The following is a 27,357-nucleotide window of genomic DNA, read 5'->3' as shown; positions in this document are numbered from 1 at the left end:
CTGCATTAGGATTGTGAAAGATACTGGTTGGCTGCATTAGGATTGTGGAAGATACTGGTTGGTTGCATTAGGACTGTGGAAGATACTGGTTGGTTGCATTAGGACTGTGGAAGATACTGGTTGGTTGCATTAGGATTGTGGAAGATACTGGTTGGTTGCATTAGGACTGTGGAAGATACTGGTTGGTTGCATTAGGACTGTGTAAGATACTGGTTGGTTGCATTAGGATTGTGGAAGATACTGGTTGGTTGCATTAGGACTGTGGAAGATACTGGTTGGCTGCATTAGGACTGTGTAAGATACTGGTTGGTTGCATTAGGACTGTGGAAGATACTGGTTGGTTGCATTAGGACTGTGGAAGATACTGGTTGGTTGCATTAGGACTGTGAAAGATACTGGTTGGTTGCATTAGGACTGTGGAAGATACTGGTTGGTTGCATTAGGACTGTGGAAGATACTGGTTGGCTGCATTAGGACTGTGGAAGATACTGGTTGGCTGAATAAGGAATGAGAAAGATACTGGTTGGCTGCATAAGAACTGTGAAATATACTGGTTGGTTGCATTAGGACTGTGGAAGATACTGGTGGGTTGCATTAGGACTGTGGAAGATACTGGTTGGTTGCATTGGAACTGTGGAATTTACTGATTGGTTGCATTAGGACTGTGGAAGAGACTGGTTGGTTGCATTAGAACTGTGAAAGATACTGGTTGGCTGCATTAGGACTGTGTAAGATACTGGTTAGCTGCATTAGGACTGCAGGAGATACTGGTTGGCTGCATTAGGACTGTGAAATATACTGGTTGGTTGCATTAGGACTGTGAAAGATAATGGTTGGTTGCATTAGGACTGTGAAAGATAATGGTTGGTTGTGTTAGACCTGTGAAAGATACAGGTTGGCTGCATTGGGACTGTGGAAGCAGCTGATTGGCTGCATTAAGACTGTGGAATCAGCTGATTGGCTGCATTAGGACTGTTGATGCAGCTGATTTGCTGCATTAGGACTGTGGAAGCAGCTGATTGGCTGCATTAGGACTGTGGAATCAGGTGATTGGCTGCATTCGGACTGTGTAAGCAGCTGATTGGCTGCATTAGGACTGTGGAAACAGCTGATTAGCTGCATTAGGTCTGTGAAAGCAGCTGAATGGCTGCATGAGGACTGTGGAAGCAGGTGATTGCTGCATTAGGATTGTGGAAGCAGCGTATTGGCTGCATTAGGACTGTGGATGCAGCTGATTTGCTGCATTAGGACTGTGGAAGCAGCTGATTTGCTGCGTTAGGACTGTGGAAGCAGCTGATTAGCTGCAACACACTGTAACAGCGCCGGAGAAGATGGCTGCCGTTTTACAGCCCTCTAACCATTTGTACTATTATGTGTGTTTTTCCGCGTTATTTGTAATGTATTCTGTACATAATGTTTCTGCCATCGTCTCTTATAACCAAAAAGAGCTTCTGGATATCAGGACAGCGATTACTCACCTCGTATTGGACGATGATTTTTTCTTCAACGAGACGGCCGCGAAGGATATCATACAGACACCCGACAAGGCCCAAATCCCCGTCATTCGCGTGAGGAAGAGACGGAGATATCGTGGACGTAGATCGGGGTGCCTTGTAAGGATCCGACGGCGAGTGAGTAAACTGCCTCTTCCATCAATCCTATTAGCCAATCTTCAATCATTGGATAACAAATTGGATGACCTAAGATTACGGTTATCCTACCAACGGGACATTAAAAACTGTAATATCCTATGTTTCACCGAGTCGTGGCTGAACGACGACAATGATAACATACAGCTAGCGGGCTATACGCTACATCGGCAGGATAGAACGGCTGACTCCGGTAAGACAAGGGGTGGCGGTCTGTGTATATTTGTAAACAACAGCTGGTGCACAAAATCAAATACTAAGGAAGTCTCGAGGTTTTGCTCGCCTGAGGTAGAGTATCTTATGATAAGCTGTAGACCACACTATTTACCAAGAGAGTTTTCATCTATATTTTTCATAGCTGTCTATTTACCACCACAAACCAATGCTGGCATTAAGATTGCACTGAATGAGTTGTACAAGGCCATAAATCAACAGGAAAACGCTCATCCAGATGCAGCGCTCCTAGTGGCCGGGGACTTTAATGCAGGGAAACTTAAATCCGTTCTACCTAATTTCTACCAGCATGTTAAATGTGCAACCAGAGGAAAAAAAACTCTAGACCACCTTTACTCCACACACAGAGACGCATACAAAGCTCTCCCTCGCCCTCCATTTGGCAAATCTGACCATAACTCTATCCTCCTGATTCCTGCTTATAAGCAAAAACTAAAGCAGGAAGCACCAGTGACTCGGTTAATAAAAAAGTGGTCAGATGACGCAGATGCTAAGCTACAGGACTGTTTTGCTAGCACAGACTGGAACATGTTCCGGGATTCTTCAGACAGCATTGAGGAGTACACCACATCAGTCACTGGCTTCATCAATAAGTGCATCGATGATGTCGTCCCCACAGTGACCGTACGTACATACCCCAACCAGAAGCCATGGATTACAGGAAACATCCGCACTGAGCTAAAGGGTAGAGCTGCCGCTTTCAAGGAACGGGACTCTAACCCGGACGCTTATAAGAAATCCCGCTATGCCCTCCGACGAACCATCAAACAGGCAAAGAGTCAATACAGGGCTAAGATTGAATCGTACTACACTGGCTCTGACGCTCGTCGGATGTGGCAGGGCTTGAAAACTATTACAGACTACAAAGGGAAGCACAGCCGCGAGCTGCCCAGTGACACAAGCCTACCAGATGAGCTAAACCACTTCTATGCTCGCTTCGAGGCAAGCAACACGGAAGCATGCATGAGAGCACCAGCTGTTCCGGATGACTATGTGATCACGCTCTCCGTAGCCGATGTGAGTAAGACTTTTAAGCAGGTCAACATTCACAAGGCCGCAGGGCCAGACGGATTACCAGGACGTGTACTCCGAGCATGTGCTGACCAACTGGCAAGTGTCTTCACTGACATTTTCAACATGTCCCTGACTGAGTCTGTAATACCAACATGTTTCAAGCAGACCACCATAGTCCCCGTGCCCAAGGACTCTAAGATAACCTGCCTAAATGACTACCGACCCGTAGCACTGACGTCTGTAGCCATGAAGTGCTTTTGAAAGGCTGGTCATGGCTCACATCAACAGCATTATCCCAGAAACCCTAGACCCACTCCAATTTGCATACCGCCCCAACAGATCCACAGATGATGTAATCTCTATTGCACTCCACACTGCCCTTTCCCACCTGGACAAGAGGAACACCTACGTGAGAATGCTATTCATTGACTACAGCTCAGCATTCAACACCATAGTGCCCTCTAAGCTCATCACTAAGCTAAGGATCCTGGGACTAAACACCTCCCTCTGCAACTGGATCCTGGACTTCCTGACGGGCCGCCCCCAGGTGGAAAGGGTAGGTAACAACACATCTGCCACACTGATCCTCAACACGGGGGCCCCTCAGGGGTGCGTGCTCAGTCCCCTCCTGTACTCTCTGTTCACCCATGACTGCATGGCCAGGCACGACTCCAACACCATCATTAAGTTTGCCGACGACACAACAGTGGTAGGCCTGATCACCGACAACGATGAGACAGCCTATAGGGAGGAGGTCAGAGACCTGGCCGTGTGGTGCCAGGACAACAACCTCTCCCTCAACGTGACCAAGACAAAGGAGATGATTGTGGACTACAGGAAAAAAAAGAGGACTGAGCACGCCCCCATTCTCATCGACGGGGCTGTAGTGGAACAGGTTGAGAGCTTCAAGTTCCTTGGTGTCCACATCACCAACGAACTATCATGGTCCAAACACACCAAGACAGTCGTGAAGAGGGCACGACAAAGCCTATTCCCCCTCAGGAGATTGAAAAGATTTGGCATGGGTCCTCAGATCCTCAAAAGATTCTACAGCTGCACCATCGAGAGCATCCTGACTGGTTGCATCACCGCCTGGTATGGCAACTGCTTGGCCTCCGACCGCAAGGCACTACAGAGGGTAGTGCGTACGGCCCAGTACATCACTGGGGCCAAGCTTCCTGCCATCCAGGACCTCTATACCAGGCGGTGTCAGAGGAAGGCCCTCAAAATTGTCAAAGACTCCAGCCACCCTAGTCATAGACTGTTCTCCCTGCTACCGCATGGCAAGCGGTACCAGAGTAACAAGTCTAGGTCCAAAAGACTTCTCAACAGCTTCTACCCCCAAGCCATAAGACTCCTGAACAGCTAATCATGGCTACCCAGACTATTTGCACTGCCCCCCCACCCCATCCTTTTTACGCTGCTGCTACTCCGTTAATTATTTATGCATAGTCACTTTAACTCTACCCACATGTACATATTACTTCAACTATCTCAACTAGCCGGTGCCCCCGCACATTGACTCTGCACCGGTACCCCCCTGTATATATAGCCTCCCTACTGTTATTTTATTTTACTTCTGCTCTTTTTTTCTCAACACTTTTTTTGTTGTTGTTTTATTTTTACTTTTTTTGTTAAAAATAAATGCACTGTTGGTTAAGGGCTGTAAGTAATCATTTCACTGTAATGTCTGCACCTGTTGTATTCGGCGCATGTGACCAATAAAATTTGATTTGATTTGATTAGGACTGTGGAAGCAGCTGATTAGCTGCATTAGGACTGTGGAATCAGGTGATTGGCTGCATTAGGACTGTGGAAGCAGCTGATTAGCTGCATTAGGACTGTGGAAGCAGCTGATTAGCTGCATTAGGACTGTGGAAGCAGCTGATTAGCTGCATTAGGACTGTGGAAGCAGCTCCCTTGTCTCCTCTTTTGTCTATCTTTTAATTGGCTGAAATGTATTAAGTGGAAGTTTATGATCCCTGTGTTGTGGGCCAGCAGAGTGTGTGTTTGTGTGTGAATACTTGGGCCAGGGACCTAATGATATGATATTATCATGACACTTAGTAGTGATGGGGGAAAAATCGATACAGTTACATATCGGGAAAAAGAAGATGGAGGACAAGCTATGCAGGAAAAATACTGGGGTTTTGGTGCAGGTACAGCGAACTAGCGCAAACATAATACTGTGATATTGTAAAAACAATACGATACAATATATAATCCAAAATAATATCCCCCCTCACTAGTGAATACATGCTGAATGTAATACAGTATGTATGCTACTGAATGTAGTCCTAAATGTTGTCATTGGGCCTGTCAAGACTGGATAATGGCTTTAGTTGTTGTCTGATTGCTATTGCTCTATTAAGTGTATTTCATAGACCTCCTTCTATTTTCCTATACAGGTTCTTGTGATTTTCAGAGGAAGGACGATCATCCAGGGACATTGAGATTGAGGTAAATAAATCTGTACGTGCTACTGCTGCTACATCTACCACTGGTTACGGAGAGAGATACAACACTAGAAGCTCTACTATCGTTGTAATTCCAGGAGCCATGTATTGATTCAAATACTGCCCTCACCGCTAACCCTACCTACCATTCCTTAAACAACATCGACCCAACTAGTGGGCAAAACTATGAAACTATGATGTCATTTCAACCAGTTTTGCCCAGTTTGACTCAGCTAAATTGGTCCCAGTGGAATAGTCCATAGGTACTGTAGGCCTGGTCTCTCTCCCGCCTCAGGAGTTTTTAGCCTGTCAATCAATATCCATCACTATCTCGGTGTACAGTACTCCAGGGTCCTCGTCCACCAACACACTGCTTTCTGTCATCAACATTTCTATGGATTTTTTGTTACACAAATACACACAGAACACCAACTAACACTGAACAGCATGCAACACCACATAGTGTTAAATACACAGCTGAAGCTTGTGACAAATATCCACCAAGTAAATATGCCAATGTTTTCCCACTCAATTACTTGTTTGGTATGCTGTTAACCTTGGTCTGTTGTGTGTGAGATAGAGAGAGAGAGAGAGGGAGAGAGAGAGAGAGAGAGAGAGAGAGAGAGAGAGAGAGGTGGAGGGAGGGAGGGAGGGAGGGAGGGAGGGAGGGAGAGATATTTATCTTCCACTACTAACTATTTGCACATTGCTAAAACACTTTTCATAGCTGATAATATAACACCTGAAATGTCTATTTTTTAAAAACCTTTGAGTGCAATGTTTACTGTTAAATTCTAATAGAAGAAGCCTTGTTTATCATTGAGCGAGAGAGAGAGAGAGAGCCACTGCAGAGAGTTTTGTCTTGGTGGATTGAGATTTGAGACTGACATGATCAATTCAGTCCAAGCTTACAAGGTCGTGTACTGTACAGGCTTTTGTTTCAGATAGCTAGAGGAATGAGGTTTTCAACCCACACGGGAATAGACACACACACTAAGATATATAATCAGTGTTTTATCAATGACTCTGCTGTCAATTGGGAATGAAACCCAGCAAGAAAACAGCTCGGCGAGAACCTCACTTATAAACAACTCCATGAAGAACAGATGATTTGTTCACTAGTCTTATTGAGATGTGTTCATGGGGCTTTCCACTCTGTGCTGTCGCGCTCTGAAATCCTATAGACATTTCCATGTTGGCCTTGACAATGCTGCCTGAGACACAACAAACTGATTTAGAAGAGAAGAGTGTTGCATCCGAGGACAAAGATTTTTACGCGCTACGCGCTTCAGCACTCGTCGGTCCCGTTCTGTGAGCTTGTGTGGCCTTCCACTTTGCGGCTGAGCCGTTGTTGCTCCTAGATGTTTCCACTTCACAATAAAAGCACTTACAGTTGACCGGGCAGCTCTAGCAGGGCAGAAATTTGACGAACTGACTTGTTGGAAAGGTGGCATCCTATGACGGTGCCACGTTGAAAGTCACTGAGCTCTTCAGTAAGGTCATTCATTTTTACATTTACATTTTTAGACATTTAGCAGACGCTCTTATCCAGAGCGACTTACAGTTAGTGAGTGCATACATTTTTCATACTACTGCCAGTGTTTGACTATGGAGATTGCATGGCTATGTGCTCAATTTTATGCACCTATCAATCCACTAATTTGAAGGGGTGTCCACATACTTTTGTAAATATAGTGTACAAAGACAATATTATAATTCATATTTGTTTGTATAAATGTTTTCTTTTTGGAATTTTGGATTTTGGAAATTCTCCCGCTATCCCATTTTCATATCAGCGACTCCTCATGGGGTCGCGACCCCTAGTTTGGGAACCACTTGACCTAGGTTGAAGATAAGGGGCTCCCTAGTGGTGCAGCGGTCTAAGGCACTGCATCTCAGTGCTTGAGGCGTCACTACAGACACCCTGGTTCAATTCCAGGCTGTATCACAACCGTCCGTGATTGGGAGTCCCATAGGGCGGCGCACAATTGGCCCAGCGTCGTCCGGGTTTGGCCGGTGTAGGCCGTCATTGTAAATAAGAAATTGTTCTTAACTGACTTGCCTAGTTAAATAAAGGTTAAAGAACAAAAATGAAACATTATAAAAAAATAAAAATAACAAAGGTTAAGACAACGTAATAATTCCATACAGAAGCGTTCCAAAATAAACAAAATAATTGGACCAGCACCGGAGCGAAAAGACTTGAAGTGAATGTTAGCAGCACAGAAGGTTTGCCATCAAAGTGGAAGATAAACACTATCGTAGTACATTTCAGCTAACTACTCTGCAAAAACATAGCATAACTGTTTTACTGGCATTCTATTTATTTAAATGTTTTTCAGATTATCTACAACCTCTCTGTTGCTTGATGTCCCCACAGCTGGTCATGTTTTCACTGCTAATCCTGTAGAATCAGCCACGGCACTGGTCCAATGAATGTGTTTATTTTCGAATGCTTCCGTGTGGAATTATTACGTTGTTTTAATTATTAGCCTAATACCAGGAAGGGGCTTCTCCATGTTTTTCAATGGGGTCAAGAGTCAATGGTACTTGTCTCCATCTCCCTTCCTCCCCTACCTCCACCACTCCACTCTTCCTCTATGCTTCAACCACCATCACAATCAATTAAAAGGCTTTCCCCACTGTTCGAAGTGTAATTACTGTTTTGGCATCAGTGTTTGTTATGAGGTAAAAAGATAGTCATCCGAACAGGGAACATTGAAAGCTATAAACTGTACGTTTTAGTGAATTCATGGGTGCGTCAAGGTCCTTCACATTAATGGTTGTCAGGGGCAACGAGCAGCCAGCCCTCCAGGACTGGGATTGCCCACCCACTGTGAGTGAACTGACATGGTGGAGTCTACACACACACACAAACACACACACACACACACACTGCCATGCTTGTTGTGAGTTGGGGAGAGGCAGAGAGACATGATAGAATCAAGCATTTGATGTTTCTGTGGAACGGCTCCAGTTGACATGGAGCCAAGACTGCCCTGGCGAAAAATAAAATGCTGCATGAATCCATTTGACCCCAGTTAAAAGTCCCAGTTGAATCCATTTGACCCCAAATAAAAGTCCCAGTTGAATCCATTTGACCCCAAATAAAAGTCCCAGTTGAATCCATTTGACCCCAAATAAAAGTCCCAGTTGAATCCATTTGACCCCAAATAAAAGTCCCAGTTGAATCCATTTGACCCCAGTTAAAAGTCCCAGCTGAATCCATTTGACCCCAGTTAAAAGTCCCAGCTGAATCCATTTAACCCCAGTTAAAAGTCCCAGTTGAATCCATTTGACCCCAAATAAAAGTCCCAGTTGAATCCATTTGACCCCAAATAAAAGTCCCAGTTGAATCCATTTGACCCCAAATAAAAGTCCCAGTTGAATCCATTTGACCCCAGTTAAAAGTCCCAGCTGAATCCATTTGACCCCAGTTAAAAGTCCCAGCTGAATCCATTTGACCCCAGTTAAAAGTCCCAGTTGAATCCATTTGACCCCAAATAAAAGTCCCAGTTGAATCCATTTGACCCCAAATAAAAGTCCCAGTTGAATCCATTTGACCCCAAATAAAAGTCCCAGTTGAATCCATTTGACCCCAGTTAAAAGTCCCAGTTGTTCTAGAATACCAGTCACTGACTAAACGGAGAGGATTCTCAGAAATAGCAGAAGATGACTATGTCCCGTTTCACTACTCAATATTCAACCTCTACAACTGACTTTCTCCTTACAAAGGTTTATTGTAAATCGCAAAAATAAACATTTGTATCCAATAAAGCCTAATGAGGCAGACACACCGAGCTCTTGGAGGTTAAAGCATCCATCTCCTTCCCAGAGCAGCTTTACACTGAGGAGGTGTGTGTGTCTTACATGTGTGTGTATGTTACTGTGTGTGTGTGTGTTACTGTGTGTGTATGTGTGTGTGTTACTGTGTGTGTATGTGTGTGTGTTACTGTGTGTGTATGTGTATGTGTTACTGTGTGTGTATGTTACTGAGTGTGTATGTTACTGTGTGTGTATAATGTCTGTGTGTGTGTTACTGTGTGTGTTACTGTGTGTGTATGTTACTGTGTGTGTATAATGTGTGTGTGTGTGTGTGTAGTCATTCAAAAATCATGTTAAACACTATTATTGCACACGGAGTCCATGCAACTTTTTATGTGACTTGTTAAGCTAATTTCTTTTTAATAAAAAAATATAATTCCACTTTGACATGATGGGGTATTGTATGTAGGCCAGTGACACAACATCTCAATTTAATCTATTTTAAATGCAGGCTGTAACACAACAACGTGTGGAAAAAGTAAAGGGGTGTGAATACTTTCTAAAGCACTATATGTTACTGTCTGTGTGTGTGTGTGTGTGTGTGTGTGTGTGTGTGTGTGTGTGTGTGTGTGTGTGTGTGTGTGTGTGTGTGTGTGTGTGTGTGTGTGTGTGTGTGTGTGTGTGTGTGTTACTGTGTGTCCTTTACTCACTGATTAAGATAGATGGAGATAGGTTCTTTTGAGATTCTTTGAGAACTGTTTCCTGTGTTCTGTGTCCCTCCCTGGTCTTTGGATGGAGTAGATGTGATCCACTTTGCATGTCTGTGCTCTCTTTTCTGCAGAGGCAATAATACCTCAACCAGCTGGCTGCTCCACCTCATTTTTGATACCAGCTCACTATGACAATCTGTTTCCCTGATTTACATTTGGGATAAAAGGGGCGAGCTTACAATGAACACATCTCTGCTGTGATTGTCACACACGTTTAAACACACAAACACACACACACAGAGACAGAGACAGAGACACACAAACACACACACACACACAGACAGAGACGCACAAACACACACACACACACACACACACAGAGAAACACATACACACAGAGACACACAAACACACACACTCGATGTAATTGCATGAGACAGTGGATCTTGTTCATCCGAGCTGTGTTAAGACAGGCATGTAAACACACACAGACACTGACACACACACACACACTCAGAGAGAGAGAGAGAGAGAGAGAGAGAGAGAGAGAGAGAGAGAGAGAGAGAGAGAGAGAGAGAGAGAGAGAGAGAGAGAGAGAGAGAGAGAGAGAGAGAGAGAGAGAGAGAGAGAGAGAGAGAGAGAGAGAGAGAGAGAGAGAGAGAGACAGAGACAGAGACAGAGACAGAGACAGAGAGAGAGAGAGAGAGAGAGAGAGAGAGAGAGAGAGAGAGAGAGAGAGAGAGAGAGAGAGAGAGAGAGAGAGAGAGAGAGAGAGAGAGAGAGAGAGAGAGAGAGAGAGAGAGAGAGAGAGAGAGAGAGAGAGAGAGAGAGAGAGAGAGAGACAGAGACAGAGACAGAGACAGAGACAGAGACAGAGACAGAGAGAGAGAGAGAGAGAGAGAGAGAGACTACCAGTCCAATACAAAATAAGTGTCCAGAGAGAGATACAGGAGCTGTCTATCTCTGTGACTTTTAGGAAGATTTTAACCCACTTAACCCCAAATCTCTCCACATTTTCACCATCATTATTTAACCTCTTGAGATGGGAAAAATATTTTTATGAAGTTAAACATGCTCTTTATGACAGAATGTTACAATTAGCTAAAATCAAAACGCACCGAATTGGTGGAACGACCAATACGCACGTGCTCCTGGGTGGATTAGATTGGTCTGGTTGTTATCTGTAACCTGTAATCCATGGAACAAAACACAATGTCCATGTCATTCATATCATATGATATCATGTGTTTGATCAGTGTTTTTTATTGAGCTGCCCTCTTGGCCAGGTCTCCATTGTAAAAGAGGTCTCTTGACCTCAATGGGACTTGCTGGATAAATAAAGGTTAAATAGCAAAAATATAACCTGATCCCTCTCTTTACCCTCTGTTTGCTGCAGCTCCAGTGAGGTTCCAGTGTGAGCTCCCAGCCCCAGACCACGTTGACGCCTCCCTCCTTCCATTTTACTCCGGCGTTCCCCGAATACCTGCTTCCAGTGATGGCTATGAGTACCGACCCGGGCTGCAGGAGGGACGACCCTGACTCAATGACCCCTGACCCCAGTAACCTCACCGCCGTGATGGCTGCCGTCACCATGAAGTCCACCGAGACGGACGTCTCACCGGCCAATGGCGTGAGGAACGGGGTTCAGCAGGGCGGAGCTAAGAGTGGCCCTCCTCCGCGAGCACACCTCTCAGGGAGGAAGCTGTCGTTACAGGAGCGGGGGGCGTACCCGTCAGGGGGGGCTCACGTCTCCCCCCGTGTGGCACGCAGACCCACCGTGGAGTCCAAGCAGGTCTCCATCTCAGATGCAGAGGTGAGAAGGAACGGACTCTGCACCTACACAGGGAAAAGGGAGAGGAATTTCATGCAATTCAGTTCAGTTCAGTGCAACATGCAATGATTATTGCTCCTATCTTTTGAGTTGAATTGAGAGGGCTAACAGTCAGGTTTATAATGGGGTTTGGAGGCATAGTTCGGTGGTAGAACATCTGACTGACACCAAAGAGGTTTTCAGCTTTAAATAAATGAATGAATAGAATAATATGAAATAGAAAATGTTGAAGACACCAGCCAGTGAAAATCCTATTTTCATCTTGTTGCAGTCATTGTTGGCTTGAGTGTCACAGCTGTGTGTGTCTGTGTGCAGTGGAAACAGTGGATGAGTGAGATTGTATGTTCCATCATTGTGAACTGAGCTTTGTAGTGCAGAATAGATGGATATTTCTTTTATTAGACAGAAAATGAATCTCATCTGACCTGGCGTGTGTCGGTCAGGAGCTTTCGCTCTCAGAGAGCTTAAGTCTTAGCAGCATTTAATGAGTCCACATACTAATCCCTGTGTGTGTGGCTGTGTGTGTGTGTGTGTGTGTGTGTGTTCTGAGATGACTTGAGGGCAGTGCTATGCTCGGGGATGGTCATGACATCCCGTGTAGCTCAGTTGGTAGAGCATGGCGTTTGCAAAGCCAGGGTTGTGGGTTCGATTCCCACGGGGGGGGGGGCCAGTATGAAAATGTATGCACTCTCTCTGGATAAGAGCGTCTGCTAAATTACTAAAATGTAAATGTAAAATGACATTGTGGGATTGACATGAAATGTGTAATGTACATATAGAATATTCTGCCTCTAGCTGGATAACCATCTGGTCTCATCTGAGAGAACACCAGGAAATAGCCCATCTCCAAGAGTGCATATGAAATGGCACCCTAATCCCTAGAGCCCTGGTCAAAAGTAGTGCACTTTATAGGGAATAGGGTGCTATTTGGGACGCAGCCTAAGACTGAGAGGTTTAAAGGTTCTGTCTGGCTCCGGCTGTCAGCTTCTAAAAGACCAGAGGTGCTGAGTCTCAAATGGCACCCTATTCCCTATGTAGTGCACTCCTTTTGACTAAACCCCTAGTTTAATAGGGGTAATAGGGTTAAATTTGGGACGCATCAAGGTTGTACATGCAGTTGTAGCTGTGCTGAGTGACAGTGAACCAGGAAATGCTTCTGACTTCACTCGCAATGGATGACCTTCAATGGCATGGTGAGCGAGAAAGGGGTTTTCCTCTTTTTTATTTGTAATTATTGAATTTTTTTAGGGTGTAGATCAGCTTTAATATTGCAGATAGATTGTGGCTTCTACCAATGTAATTGTCTTCATCATTTCCAATCCCCCATATATATTTTTTTATAAATATACAGTTGAACTCAGAAGTTTACATACACCTTAGCCAAATACATTTAAACTCCGTTTTTCACAATTCCTGACATTTAATCCTAGTAGAAATTCCCTGTCTTAGGTCAGTTAGGATCACCACTTTATTTTAAGAATGTGAAATGTCAGAATAATAGTAGAGAGAATGATTTATTTCAGCTTTTATTTCTTTCATCACATTCCCAGTGGGTTAGACGTTTACACACACTCAATTAGAATTTGGTAGCATTGCCTTTAAATTGTTTAACTTGGGTCAAACATTTCAGGTAGCCTTCCACAAGCTTCCCACAATAAGTTGGGTGAATTTTGGCCCATTCCTCCTGACAGAGCTAGTATAACTGAGTCAGGTTTGTAGGCCTCCTTGCTCGCACACGCTTTTTCAGTTCTGCCCACAAATGTTCTATAGGATTGAGGTCAGGGCTTTGTGATGGCCACTCCAATACCTTGACTTTGTTGTCCTTAAGCCATTTTGCCACAACGTTGGAAGTATGCTTGGGGTCATTGTCCATTTGGAAGACCCATTTGCAACCAGACTTTAAATTCCTGACTGATGTCTTGAGATGTTGCTTCAATATATCCACATAATTTTCCTTCCTCGTGATGCCATCTATTTTGTGAAGTGTGCCAGTCCCTCCTGCAGCAAAGCACCCCCACAGCATGATGCTTCCACCCCCGTGCTTCACGGTTGGGATGGTGTTCTTCGGCTTGCAAGCAACCCCCTTTTTCCTCCAAACATAACGATGGTCATTATGGCCAAACAGTTCTATTTTTGTTTCATCAGACCAGAGGACATTTCTCCAAAAAGTACGATCTTTGTCCCCATATGCAGTTGCAAACCGTGGCTTTTTTATGGTGGTTTTTGAGCAGTGGCTTCTTCCTTGCTGAGTGGCATTTCAAGTTATGTCGATATAGGACTCGTTTTACTGTGGATATAGATACTTTTGTACCTGTTTCCTCCAGCATCTTCACAAGGTCCATTGCTGTTGTTCTGGGATTGATTTGCACTTTTCGCACCAAAGTACGTCCATCTCTAGGAGAAAGAATGCGTCTCCTTCCTGAGGGGTATGATGGCTGCATGGTGCCATGGTGTTTATACTTGCATACTATTGTTTGTACAGATGAACGTGGTACCTTCAGGCGTTTGGAAATTGCTCCCAAGGATGAACCAGACTTGTGGAGGTCTACAATTTTTTTTCTGAGGTCTTGGCTGATTTCTTTTCATTTTCCCATGATGTCAAGCAAAGAGGCACTGAGTTTGAAGGTAGGCCTTGAAATACATCCACAGGTACACCTACAATTGACTCAAATGATGTCAATTAGCCTATCAGAAGCTTCTAAAGCCATGTCATCTTTTTCTGGAATTTTCCAAGCTGTTTAAAGGCACAGTCAACTTAGCGTATGTAAACTTCTGACCCACTGGAATTGTGATACAGTGAATTATAAGTGAAATAATCTGTCTGGAAACAATTGTTGGAAAAATTACTGGTGTCATGCACAAAGTAGATGTCCTAACCGACTTGCCAAAACTATAGTTGGTTAACAAGAAATGTGTGGAGTGGTTGAAAAATCAGTTTTAATGACTCCAACCTAAGTGTATGTAAACTTCCGACTTCAACTGTATATACAGCACCAGTCGAAAGTTTGGACACACCTACTCATTCAAGGGTTTTTCTTTATTTTTACTATTTTCTACATTGTAGAATAAAAGTGAAGACATCAAAACTATGAAATAACACATATGGAATCATGTACTAACCCAAAAAGTGTTAAACAAATCAAAATATATTCAAAGTAGCCACCCTTTGCCTTGATGACAGCTTTGCACAGTCTTGGCATTCTCTCAACCAGCTTCATGAAGAATGATTTTCCAACAGTCTTGAAGGAGTTCCTACATATGCTGAGCACTCGTTGGCTGCTTTTCCTTCACTCTGCGGTCCAACTCATCCCAAACCACCTCAATTGGGTTGAGGTCGGGTGATTGTGGAGGCCAGGTCATCTGATGCAGCACTTCATCACTCTCCTTCTTGGTCAAATAGCCCTTACACAGCCTGGAGGTGTGTTGGGTCATTGTCCTGTTGAAAAACAAATGATAGTCCCACTAAGCGCAAACCAGATGGGATAGCATATCGCTGCAGAATGCTGTGATAGCCATGCTGGTTAAGTGTGCCTTGAATTCTAAATAAATCACTGACAGTGTCACCAGCAAAGCACCCCCACACCATCACACCTCCTCCTCCATGCTTTACGGTAGGAAATACACATGCAGAGATCATCCATTCACCCACACCGCGTTTCACAAAGACACAGCGGTTGGAACCAAAAATCTAAAATTTGGACTCATCAGACCAAAGGACAGATTTCCACCGGTCTAATGTCCATTGCGCGTGTTTCTTGTCCCAAGCAAGTCTCTTCTTCTTATTGGTGTCCTTTAGTAGTGGTTTCTTTGCAGCAATTCGGCCATGAAGGCCTGATTCACGCAGTCTCTTCTGAACAGTTGATGTTGAGATGTGTCTGTTACTTGAACTCTGTGAAGTATTTATTTGGGCTGCAATCTGAAGTGCAGTTAACTCTAATGAACTTATCCTCTGCAGCAGAGGTAACTCTAGGACTTCCTTTCCTGTGGCGGTCCTCATGAGAGCCAGTTTCATCATAGCGCTTGATGTTTTTTGCGACTGCACTTGAAGAAACTTTCAAAGTTCTTGAAATTTTCCGGATTGACTGACCTTCATGTCTTAAAGTAATGATGGACTGTCGTTTCTCTTTGCTTATTTGAACTGTTCTTGCCATAATATGGACTTGGTCTTTTACGAAATAGGGCTATCTTCTGTATACCACCCCTACCTTGTCCCAACACAACTGATTGGCTCAAGCGCATTAAGAAGGAAAGAAATTCCACAAATTACCTGTTAATTGAAATGTATTCCAGGTGACTACGTCATGAAGCTGGTTGAGAGAATTCCAAGAGTGTGCAAAGATGTCATCAAGGCAAAGGGTGGCTACTTTGAAGAATTTCAAATATAAAATATATTTTGATTTGTTTAACACTTTTTTGGTTACTACATTATTCCATATTTATATTTTACATTTTAGTCATTTAGCAGACGCTCTTATCCAGAGCGACTTACAGTTAGTGAGTGCATACATTATTTTAATTTAATTTTTCATACCCCCCGTGGGAATCGAACCCACAACCCTGGCGTTGCAAACGCCATGCTCTACCAACTGAGCTACATCCCTGCCGGCCATTCCCTCCCCTACCCTGGACGACGCTGGGCCATTTGTGCGCCGCCCCATATGTGTTATTTCATAGTTTTGATGTCTTCACTATTATACTACAATGTAGAAAATAGTAAAAATAAAGAAAAACCCTGGAATGAGTGGTTGTGTCCAAACTTTTCATTGGTAGTATATATACTTTCTTTCTCATATATTTTCCATTATTATTTTCCCCTAACCCTACCACCCAACCTGTAATTGGAGTAAACTAATGGACAACAGTACTTAGGCTTCTATATACTATATACATTTTACGGACACAGTATATTTTACAATAGTTATGTTTTTCCTCTATTAGTGGAGTGGTGGATTATTTTACAATGCCCTCCCTCCCTCCCTCCCTCCCTCCCTCCCTCCCTCCCTCCCTCCCTCCCTCCCTATCTCAGAGGGATGAACATCATTATGGAGTCTCTAATCCGTAGAGTAACACCTGAAACCAACAATGCAGGGATACTTTAACAACACTGACAGTCAGATGATCTCAGCCACATCCACAACAGCATCCCACATCCACAACAGCATCCCACATCCTTGTCTCATAGTTTTGATGTTCCAGTGGTATTAGGAATCTCTTTCTAGCTCTCCCTTTCTCTCTCTCTCTCTTCTTCTCCCCCCTCTCTCTCTCTCTTCTTCTCCCCCCTCTCTCTCTCTCTCGTCTCTCGTCTCTCTCTCTCTCTCTCTCTCTCGTCTCTCTCTCTACTCTCTCTCTCTCTCTCTCTCTCTCTCTCTCTCTCTCTCTCTCTCTCTCTCTCTCTCTCTCTCTCTCTCTCTCTCTCTCTCTCTCGTCTCTCTCTCTCGTCTCTCTCTCTCGTCTCTCTCTTTCTCACTCTGCCCCCTCCGTCTCGCTCCTAATTTTCCGACCACAGTGACCGCATCGCCTTCCCGCTTTGCAGAAAAAGCATGAGCTTTTTTCTAATGCAGCGTTGTGGCACCAATAAATCTCCCTCTCCTATTTATTGGCTAGTCATCCGGGCCCAGCCTCCCACAATGCACTCCGGTGAGTCGCTCTGCCCTCACTAACGTGTTGGAAGAAACTATTGACCTCTCCCCTGCAGGGCCACTTCAAGGTGAGGGACAGAACCTCTCTCTCCTGCAGGGCCACTTCAAGGTGAGGGACAGAACCGCTCTCTCCTACAGGGCCACTTCAAGGTGAGGGACAGAACCTCTCTCCCCTGCAGGGCCACTTCCATGTGAGGGACAGAACCTCTCGCCCCTGCAGGGCCACTTCCAGGTGAGGGACAGAACCTCTCTCTCCTGCAGGGCCACTTCAAGGTGAGGGACAGAACCAAAATGGAGACTTTAAAATCACCAGGAAATAAGCTCAAAGTGATTTAAATTGAGGAAATCTGTTCCCAAGTATTCCCACACATAAATAGATAGACATATGTGATTGTATTCCAATTTACAGTTTTTTCCAACTGCTTACACACGTTTTCAAAACTATGTCTCCTTTTTTCAAAACTCTACACACAATTCCCAAAACTGCACACACAAAATGCAAAATGCCTCACATCTCCTTCAAAATGTAACACTGCATTCAAAATGCCGTAAACACATGTCAGAATGAAGCATTTGCATCAAATGGCAAACACATCTTTCATAATAGTACATTTTTGGATATACCATGTAAACACTGTTGTTCTAAATCTAAAGCTCTTTGGTCTTTCATAGGCTTATATCTACATTTCAATACAATGTTCTACAGTGAAAGTAATCTGCTGAGAGGGGTAACAAGTACACTGTAAACACCAATGCAATGTAGAAACAGAAAATATTTATTAGGCCAAACATTACTGTTGTATACAGTAGCACACAACAAAACCATAAACATATGTAAACCAAAAGTATATTCTTTAGAATACAGTAAAGAACACAATTGTGTGTGTGGGGTCCCGGGGGGCAGTCCAGGAATTGGTAGGGGGGTGGGCAGTCACCAGTGCTAAGCTACGCTTCATCTCTTCTCCGGGCTGGGTCTGGCCACAATACTTTGTCTACATCACAAGATACGTTTTCTCTTGCCAAACATCGAGGGAAGTATCTCCTAGCATGGCGTATCCAACCTTGGACAGAGGCAACCTCTATGTCCCCACATGCGTCCTCCATTGCCTGGAGAAGCGGCATGCGGGCATAGGGTTGGCAATCATACACTTTCCAGCGCCAGGCTGAGAAGAATTCCTCTATGGGATTTAGAAAAGGTGAATATGAGGGTAGGTACAAAACTACAAATTGTGGATGGGTGGCAAACCAGTTTTGGACCAGAACAGCCCGGTGAATACTAACATTGTCCCATATAACCACAAATCTAGCAGGCTCCTGATCTGGATCAGGGACAAGCATTGTGTAAATTGCATCCAGAAAAGTGAGCCTATGGCCGGTCTTGTACGGACCCAGTATGGCATTGTGATGGAGGACCCCGTTTTGAGTGATGGCAGCACACATAGTTATATTACCCCCACGCTGTCCAGGGACATTGGTAATTGCCCTCTGTCCTTTTACATTTCTTCCGCGGCGCCTGGTTTTGGTGAGGTTGAAGCCAACCTCATCCACATAAATAAATCTCCTTCCTTCTCTTCTTTGCCCTCGTCCTCTCCTTCCTCTTCCTCTTCCTCTTCATTTTCCTCTTCCTCCTCCTCCTCCTCCTCTTCCAACACTTCGTCTTTGAATTTGTCCTCGTTGTTGTCCCCTGCCTCTCCCTCCTACTCCTCTTGCTCTCTGTCCATTGTTGGCATCCATTGTTCAAAACAGGTCATCTGACCTTTGACCTATTTATAGGCCTATACTACAGTAAAGCAGTGATTGGTTAGTGATCAGTTAAGCAATTAGTGTTTGCACATGTGAAGAGTGTGTGTGTGACCTGGTGAATAAGTGTAGCATTTTGAATGGTTGTGTTTGGAAAAGGAAAGCAAGTCACTTCCTGTTAGATTTTTGTGTTTTAGGGTGAGAATTGTGTGTAGTGTTTTGAAAAAAGTGTTTTATGCAATTGACAACTGAGTCAAAGGCTGAGAAATAGCTTATGGTTTTGGAGATTTGGTGTGTAGTTTTGCACTTTGAGTGAGAGGTTTCAAAAATCGTGTGACAATGAAAAGATTTTGTGTGTAAGCAGTCGGAAAAAACTGTAATCAAGGTAAATTATTCTGTTTTTGTCAAATTCTATATTTGTTTTTGCTGCTTGCAGTTTCTAGAGTTAGCCATCCTTGAGTTCGGGTATGGTAACTTGTACGTCTAAAGGTTATTAATGTTGTTAGGTACAGTGGGTGTTTTTCTAAAAATTGCTTTATAAATGAAAAGAGAGCAATGTATCGACCTACGTGAGGCCAAAGAGAGCCAGCCTACCTTCTGGTAGAGAATGCAGTGATGTCCTAAACCTGTCACCTGTGATAAAATTAAGTGCACTATGGTATCTAACGGCTTTAATGAAGTGCACTATGGTATCTAACGGCTTTAATGAAGTGGCAGCTGCATTCATATAGATGATGTCGCCATAGTCTAGGGCCGATAGGAACGTCGACTATTTAGCGAGAGGCAGGGCCTATTTATATAGAAGAAGCCCATTTTAATTCTCATCTACTTAACGAACTCATCAATATGCTTTTTAAAAGACAGCTTATCATCTATCCAGATATTTGTAAGCAGGGACACGATCAATGTGGGCACCATCCAAAGTACATATGCTTAAGTATTTAGCATCATTTTTATGCGCTCCAGAAAACATTTACTTTTGCGTTTTACCCGCATTCAATACTCTTTTTGGGTCAATAAAGGTTTTCTGTAAAACAATGAAAGTTTCAAGTTTTATTAGTCGTTTGTACAGGATACACATGGTGTACACCGTCCAACGAACCGTCCCCCCCCCCCCCCACACACACACACACACAGTCTGACTACATAATGAACCCCTGTTAACTGTACAGACAATTACTAAATGAGGAACATGACATCTAGCCGCCCTGTTAGATACATCACATGAGAAATCAAAGGATATGGAGAGGAGGAAGAGAGATGTATCAAGGGATATGGAGAGGAGGAAGAGAGATGCATCATGGGATATGGAGAGGAGGAAGAGAGATGCATCAAGGGATATGGAGAGGAGGAAGAGAGATGCATCATGGGATATGGAGAGGAGGAAGAGAGATGTATCAAGGGATATGGAGAGGAGGAAGAGAGATGCATCATGGGATATGGAGAGGAGGAAGAGAGATGCATCATGGGATATGGAGAGGAGGAAGAGAGATGCATCAAGGGATATGGAGAGGAGGAAGAGAGATGCATCAAGGGATATGGAGAGGAGGAAGAGAGATGCATCAAGGGATATGGAGAGGAGGAAGAGAGATGTATCAAGGGATATGGAGAGGAAGAAGAGAGATGCATCAAGGGATATGGAGAGGAAGAAGAGAGATGCATCAAGGGATATGGAGAGGAGGAAGAGAGATGTATCAAGGGATATGGGTGGAGGGAGAGCTGTGTCCTCTGAGTAGGGAGGGAGAGCTGTCTTCTCTTCTTTCCGTCCATCTCTCTCTCTCTCTCTTCCTCACTCTCCTTCACTCTCTCTATCTCTCTCTCTCTCTCCACTCTCTCTCTCTCTCTCTCTCTCTCTCTCTCTCTTCTTCACTCTCCTTCACTCTCTCTATCTCTCTCTCTCTCTCTCTCTCTCTCCACTCTCTCTCTCTCTCTCTCTCTCTCTCTCTCTTCTTCACTCTCTCTCTCTCTATCTCTCTGTCTCTCTCTCTCTCCAACAGTGCAGGGCTGCTTCCCTCTTTCTTTCTTTCACAATTGTTTTGTACATCCATCTGTCCTCTCTCTCCTCTTTTCTCACTCCTCCTGCCCTGCCTACTCAATGCTCCTCTCTATGCCTTGTCCCTGGTTGACTGTCCCCTAGTTGACTGTCCCTGGTTGAGTGCATGCAGTATCAGTGGTTGCTATGGAGCTCAGAATCATCCATTTAAACAGCCCTGTAATGGATCTGTGACTGTAAACAGAATTCAGTGACCGTACACATCGCTACTACCATCTCTATGAGCTAGGCAGTGGAGAACATTTTGTTCGTGTACCCAAGGCTGTATTTTAGTCATCCAATATTATATTTCTCTCCTCCGGTGGATAGGGTAGATGGGTGAATCATCCTATCTCTTTCTTTCAAATGTTGTTTACAAATGTAATCCCTTTCTTGTCTTGTTGGTGCTGCAGGACTGTGTCCAGCTGAACCAGTACAAGCTGAAGAATGAGATTGGAAAGGTGAGCCTAGACCTAACACAGAACACCCTGTGTTTAATTATTCTCATTCTGATATTGGTCTAGCATGTTTCTTTACCATTGTGTCCCTGTTGTATCGACCTGTCTCCCACTGATTATACAGTCTGTTATGATTAACACCAAATTCAAATCAATATTATCCCTGAGTGGAATAGCCCATGTTCAATTGCCTTATGTCAACCCCGTTGGTGTTATCCCTGGGCTGTCTCTGCCTGGTTCTGCCCTTGTCTGGGTCTGTCTGTGTGTCTCTGTTGGGGTCTATCTGGGTCTGTCTGGGTCTGTATCTGTCTGGGTCTGTCTGTCTGGGTCTGTCTGTCTGGGTCTGTCTCTGTCTGGGTCTGTCTGTCTGGGTCTGTCTGTCTGGGTCTGTATCTGTCTGGGTCTGTCTGTCTGGGTCTGTCTGGGTCTGTCTGTCTGGGTCTGTCTGTCTGGGTCTGTCTCTGTCTGGGTCTGTCTGTCTGGGTCTGTCTGTCTGGGTCTGTCTCTGTCTGGGTCTGTATCTGTCTGGGTCTGTCTGTCTGGTTCTGTCTGTCTGGGTCTGTATCTGTCTGGGTCTGTCTGTCTGGGTCTGTCTGTCTGGGTCTGTCTCTGTCTGGGTCTGTCTGTCTGGGTCTGTCTGTCTCTGTCTGTCTGCCTCTGTCTGGGTCTGTCTGGGTCTATATCTGTCTGGTTCTGTCTGTCTGGGTCTGTCTGGGTCTGTATCTGTCTGGGTCTGTATCTGTCTGGTTCTGTCTGTCTGGGTCTGTCTGTCTGGGTCTGTCTCAGCCTGGGTCTGTCTGTCTCTGGGTCTGTGTCTGTCTGTCTGGGTCTGTATCTGTCTGGTTCTGTCTGTCTGGGTCTGTCTGTCTGGGTCTGTCTCTGTCTGTCTCTGTCTGGGTCTGTCTGTCTGGGTCTGTCTCTGCCTGGGTCTGTCTGTCTCTGGGTCTGTGTCTGTCTGTCTGGGTCTGTATCTGTCTGTCTGGGTCTGTATCTGTCTGGGTCTGTCTCTGTCTGTCTCTGGGTCTGTATCTGTCTGGGTCTGTCTCTGTCTGGGTCTGTCTCTGTCTGTGTCTGTCTCTGGGTCTGTATCTGTCTGGGTCTGTCTCTGTCTGGGTCTGTGTCTGTCTGTCTGGGTCTGTGTCTGTCTGTCTGGGTCTGTCTCTGTCTGTCTCTGTCTCTGCCTGGGTCTGTCTGTCTGTCTCTGGGTCTGTCTCTGTCTGTCTGGGTCTGTCTGTGTCTGGGTCTGTCTTGTCAATCAGGACAGGCTTATGAAACATTCGCCATTAAAGGGCCTGACCATCAATACAAGACGCCCATCCTTTAGATATTCAGTAGTAGCTGTTCTCTCTATAGTTCATATAAGAGTCATGGGGGTTTCCACTGGGGCCCACATTCAGTTCCACATGGATCCAGTCGGTCCATGCCATAGTAGTCTCTAGCTGGCTGCCTCTTAATCTTGGAGGGGAGATGTGTTGGAAAGAGGAGCTGAAGCAGGGTGGTAGCGCCGTCCCCCACTCTTTGCATGTTACAGGCAAGTCTATGGGTCAATTGTCCCCTCCCCTTCTGTAATTCCAAAGATGCGAACACCTGTGAAATCGTGATTTGTCCAAATGACGGAAAAAGCTCTCTGCACCAGAACAAAGTTCCTCGTTAGTCGTAGCATCCCACAGTCTATTGACAGATGGTACAATACCTGTTATGTTACAGTGAGGGAAAAAAGTATTTGATCCCCTGCTGATTTTGTACGTTTGCCCACTGACAAAGAAATGATCAGTCTATAATTTTAATGGTAGGTTTATTTGAACAGTGAGAGACAGAATAACAACAAATAAATCCAGAAAAACGCATGTCAAAAATGTTATAAATTGATTCGCATTTTAATGAGGGAAATAAGTGTTTGACCCCATCTCAATCAGAAAGAATTCTGGCTCCCAGGTGTCTTTTATACAGGTAACGAGCTGAGATTAGGAGCACACTCTTAAAGGGAGTGCTCCTAATCTCAGATTGTTACCTGTATAAAAGACACCTGTCCACAGAAGCAATCAATCAATCAGATTCCAAACTCTCCACCATGGCCAAGACCAAAGAGCTCTCCAAGGATGTCAGGGACAAGATTGTAAACCTACACAAGGCTGGAATGGGCTACAAGACCATCGCCAAGCAGCTTGGTGAGAAGGTGACAACAGTTGGTGCGATTATTCGCAAATGGAAGAAACACAAAATAACTGTCAATCTCCCTCTGCCTGGGGCTCCATGCAAGATCTCACCTCGTGGAGTTGATCATGAGAACGGTGAGGAATCAGCCCAGAACTACACGGGAGGATCTTGTCAATGATCTCAAGGCAGCTGGGACCATAGTCACCAAGAAAACAATTGGTAACACACTACGCCGTGAAGTACTGAAATCCTGCAGCGCCTGCAAGGTCCCCCTGCTCAGGAAAGCACATATACAGGCCTGTCTGAAGTTTGCCAATGAACATCTGAATGATTCAGAGGAGAACTGGGTGAAAGTGGTGTGGTCAGATGAGACCAAAATTGAGCTCTTTGGCATCAACTCAACTCGCCATGTTTGGAGGAGGAGGAATGCTGCCAATGACCCCAAGAACACCATCCCCACCGTCAAACATGGAGGTGGAAACATTATGCTTTGGGGGTGTTTTTCTGCTAAGGGGACAGGACAACTTCACCGCATCAAAGGGACGATGGACGGGGCCATGTACCGTCAAATCTTGGGTGAGAACCTCCTTCCCTCAGCCAGGGCATTGAAAATGGGTCGTGGATGGGTATTCCAGCATGACAATGACCCAAAACACACGGCCAAGGCAACAAAGGAGTGGCTCAAGAAGAAGCACATTAAGGTCCTAGAGTGGCCTATCCAGTCTCCAGACCTTAATCCCATAGAAATCTGTGGAGGGAGCTGAAGGTTTCGAGTTGCCAAACGTCAGCCTCGAAACCTTAATGACTTGTTGAAGATCTGCAAAGAGGAGTGGGACAAAATCCCTCCTGAGATGTGTGCAAAGCTGGTGGCCAACTACAAGAAACGTCTGACCTCTGTGATTGCCAAAAAGGGTTTTGCCACCAAGTACTAAGTCATGTTTTGCAGAGGGGTCAAATAATTATTTCCCTCATTAAAATGCAAATCAATTTATAACATTTTTGACATGCGTTTTTCTGGATTTTTTTGTTGTTATTCGGTCTCTCACTGTTCAAATAAACCTACCATTAAAATTATAGACTGATCATGTCTTTGTCAGTGGGCATACGTACAAAATCAGCAGGGGAACAAATACTTTTTTTCCCTCATTGTATGTGCATCTGCCCATTAGAGATTAGCCACCTCCTGATCCAACGGTGGTTTCTCTTAAGAATGATCACTCAGGCTATTTACACTGTCTCTCTCCTTCCTCCTTATGAAAGCCTCTGTATGAGTCACGTTGCATTGATGTGAACCTGAACCATACGGTAATAGTGTGTCAATGAAGCATCTCATCCTGCTTCCTCTGTCTACTGGTTGGTTTAGAACACCCAGGGCTGGCTGGAATTGGGGTGGATTTCTAAAGATGTGTTCTGTTTCACAGATGATTCATTCTTCACATACTAAGACTAGAGAAACCCAACAGAGAATTGTAGAGAGACAGTATAAGAACATACAGAGATGGATTCAATATGTTGCATCATTGACATTTCTCTCTCCTGTCCTGTGACTTTGCAGGGCTCCTACGGGGTGGTCAAACTGGTCTACAATGACAATGACGACAAACACTATGTAAGTGACCGGCGTGTGTTTGTTCGGTGTGTGTGTGTGTGTGTGTGTGTGTGTGTGTGTGTGTGTGTGTGTGTGTGTGTGTGTGTGTGTGTGTGTGTGTGTGTTAGCCCTCTTTCTACTTATAAAAGGAGACAATTATGATCCATCAACCATTTTCAGCTCTTTGTGAAGTGGAACATTTTAGTGGCTTGAAATGTTAATGGCCCAACTGAAGGCCTTTATCTAGCTGCACACTGTCTTAATTTTCCCCGTGTGTGTGTGTGTGTGTGTGTGTGTGTGTGTGTGTGTGTGTGTGTGTGTGTGTGTGTGTGTGTGTGTGTGTGTGTGTGTGTGTGTGTGTGTGTGTGTGTGTGTGTGTGTGTGTGTGTGTGTGTCTGTCTGTCTGTCTGTCTGTCTGTCTGTCTGTCTGTCTGTCTGTCTGTCTGTCTGTCTGTCTGTCTGTCTGTCTGTCTGTCTGTCTGTCTGTCTGTCTGTCTGTCTGTCTGTCTGTCTGTCTGTCTGTCTGTCTGTCTGTCTGTCTGTCTGTCTGTCTGTCTGTCTGTCTGTCTGTCTGTCTGTCTGTCTGTCTGTCTGTCTGTCTGTCTGTCTGTCTGTCTGTCTGTCTGTCTGTCTGTCTGTCTGTCTGTCTGTCTGTCTGTCTGTCTGTCTGTCTGTCTGTCTGTCTGTCTGTCTGTCTGTCTGTCTGTCTGTCTGTCTGTCTGTCTGTCTGTCTGTCTGTCTGTCTGTCTGTCTGTCTGTCTGTCTGTCTGTCTGTCTGTCTGTCTGTCTGTCTGTCTGTCTGTCTGTCTGTCTGTCTGTCTGTCTGTCTGTCTGTCTGTCTGTCTGTCTGTCTGTCTGTCTGTCTGTCTGTCTGTCTGTCTGTCTGTCTGTCTGTCTGTCTGTCTGTCTGTCTGTCTGTCTGTCTGTCTGTCTGTCTGTCTGTCTGTCTGTCTGTCTGTCTGTCTGTCTGTCTGTCTGTCTGTCTGTCTGTCTGTCTGTCTGTCTGTCTGTCTGTCTGTCTGTCTGTCTGTCTGTCTGTCTGTCTGTCTGTCTGTCTGTCTGTCTGTCTGTCTGTCTGTCTGTCTGTCTGTCTGTCTGTCTGTCTGTCTGTCTGTCTGTCTGTCTGTCTGTCTGTCTGTCTGTCTGTCTGTCTGTCTGTCTGTCTGTCTGTCTGTCTGTCTGTCTGTCTGTCTGTCTGTCTGTCTGTCTGTCTGTCTGTCTGTCTGTCTGTCTGTCTGTCTGTCTGTCTGTCTGTCTGTCTGTCTGTCTGTCTGTCTGTCTGTCTGTCTGTCTGTCTGTCTGTCTGTCTGTCTGTCTGTGACTCATCTCAATGGTGTCGATGCAAAGCAATCACATCAGTGGGAAATGGTACCCCGTTCCCCGTGTTAGTGCTCATGCTGGCAGGGAGATGGCCTGTACTGTAAATGAATGGACAGATTGAATGTTATAGGGAGAGGAGGTGGAGGAGAGAGAGAAGGGAGAGGAGAGGGAGAGAGAGGAGGGAGAGGAGAGAGAGAGGAGGAGGAGGAGGGCACCTGCCAGGGTTTAATTCTATTTCCTGGCATTCAGACTTGGCTCCTCACTGTTTTGATTGGATCTGTGTCCACAGTGAGCTCAAGGTGGGAGCTCAGCCCATACATCCACACACAGAGTACCAGTAACCTTCTAACGGCAAAGATGCTACACAACAAGAAAGGCTTCCCTGTAACAGAGATGTCAAGTACATATTTCGATTTTGCAACAGATTATTTTGTGATTTTGTTGTCCAGTTTTGCACGCTATAATCGTGTAAACAATCTACAATCTATCGTAGATTACAAGATCATCTCTGATGTTCTTTCTCTGTGTCAGCCGAAGTGACTGGCAGAGGTCCAGCAGCGACCGGGATCTTGTTTCCCATGAGTATGGTAGTCACTCTAATCACCTGCTCTGAAGCTCTGCTGTGCCCAGATATATGAGTGTTCAAAATACACCTTTTGTGGTAGAGTTTCTGTCACTGACATCCACCCTGAGGGGATATAAGATTGGTGGAATCATTTTGAAAGTTGCATAAACACACAGGCTAAAATAAAAAAATAAAGCCA

The 27,357-nt window shown here is 44.8% G+C and overlaps 1 protein-coding gene across 1 annotated transcript in view; it reads left to right on the top strand.

The window, feature by feature from the left end:
- The window catches only part of LOC311142596 (calcium/calmodulin-dependent protein kinase kinase 1-like), a gene marked incomplete at its 3' end in the record, with an annotated part of 57,702 nt that extends 30,496 nt beyond the window's left edge, over nucleotides 1-27,206 (top strand). Inside the window, exons 2-6 of the mRNA XM_084178266.1 lie at nucleotides 5,306-5,357; nucleotides 11,225-11,641; nucleotides 21,484-21,531; nucleotides 25,241-25,320; nucleotides 27,125-27,206. Of these exons, the coding sequence (XP_084034392.1) occupies nucleotides 11,324-11,641; nucleotides 21,484-21,531; nucleotides 25,241-25,320; nucleotides 27,125-27,206 (528 nt within the window). The 5' untranslated portion in view covers nucleotides 5,306-5,357; nucleotides 11,225-11,323. The remainder of the gene's footprint in view (nucleotides 1-5,305; nucleotides 5,358-11,224; nucleotides 11,642-21,483; nucleotides 21,532-25,240; nucleotides 25,321-27,124) is intronic.
- Between the last annotated feature and the right edge of the window lie 151 nt (nucleotides 27,207-27,357).

This window comes from Coregonus lavaretus (genome assembly GCF_964263955.1).
Source record: "Coregonus lavaretus genome assembly, chromosome: 15".
Lineage (NCBI taxonomy): Eukaryota > Metazoa > Chordata > Actinopteri > Salmoniformes > Salmonidae > Coregonus > Coregonus lavaretus.
The sequence above is the reverse complement of the archived record's forward strand: the minus strand, read 5'-3'. Positions and strand labels throughout refer to the sequence as shown.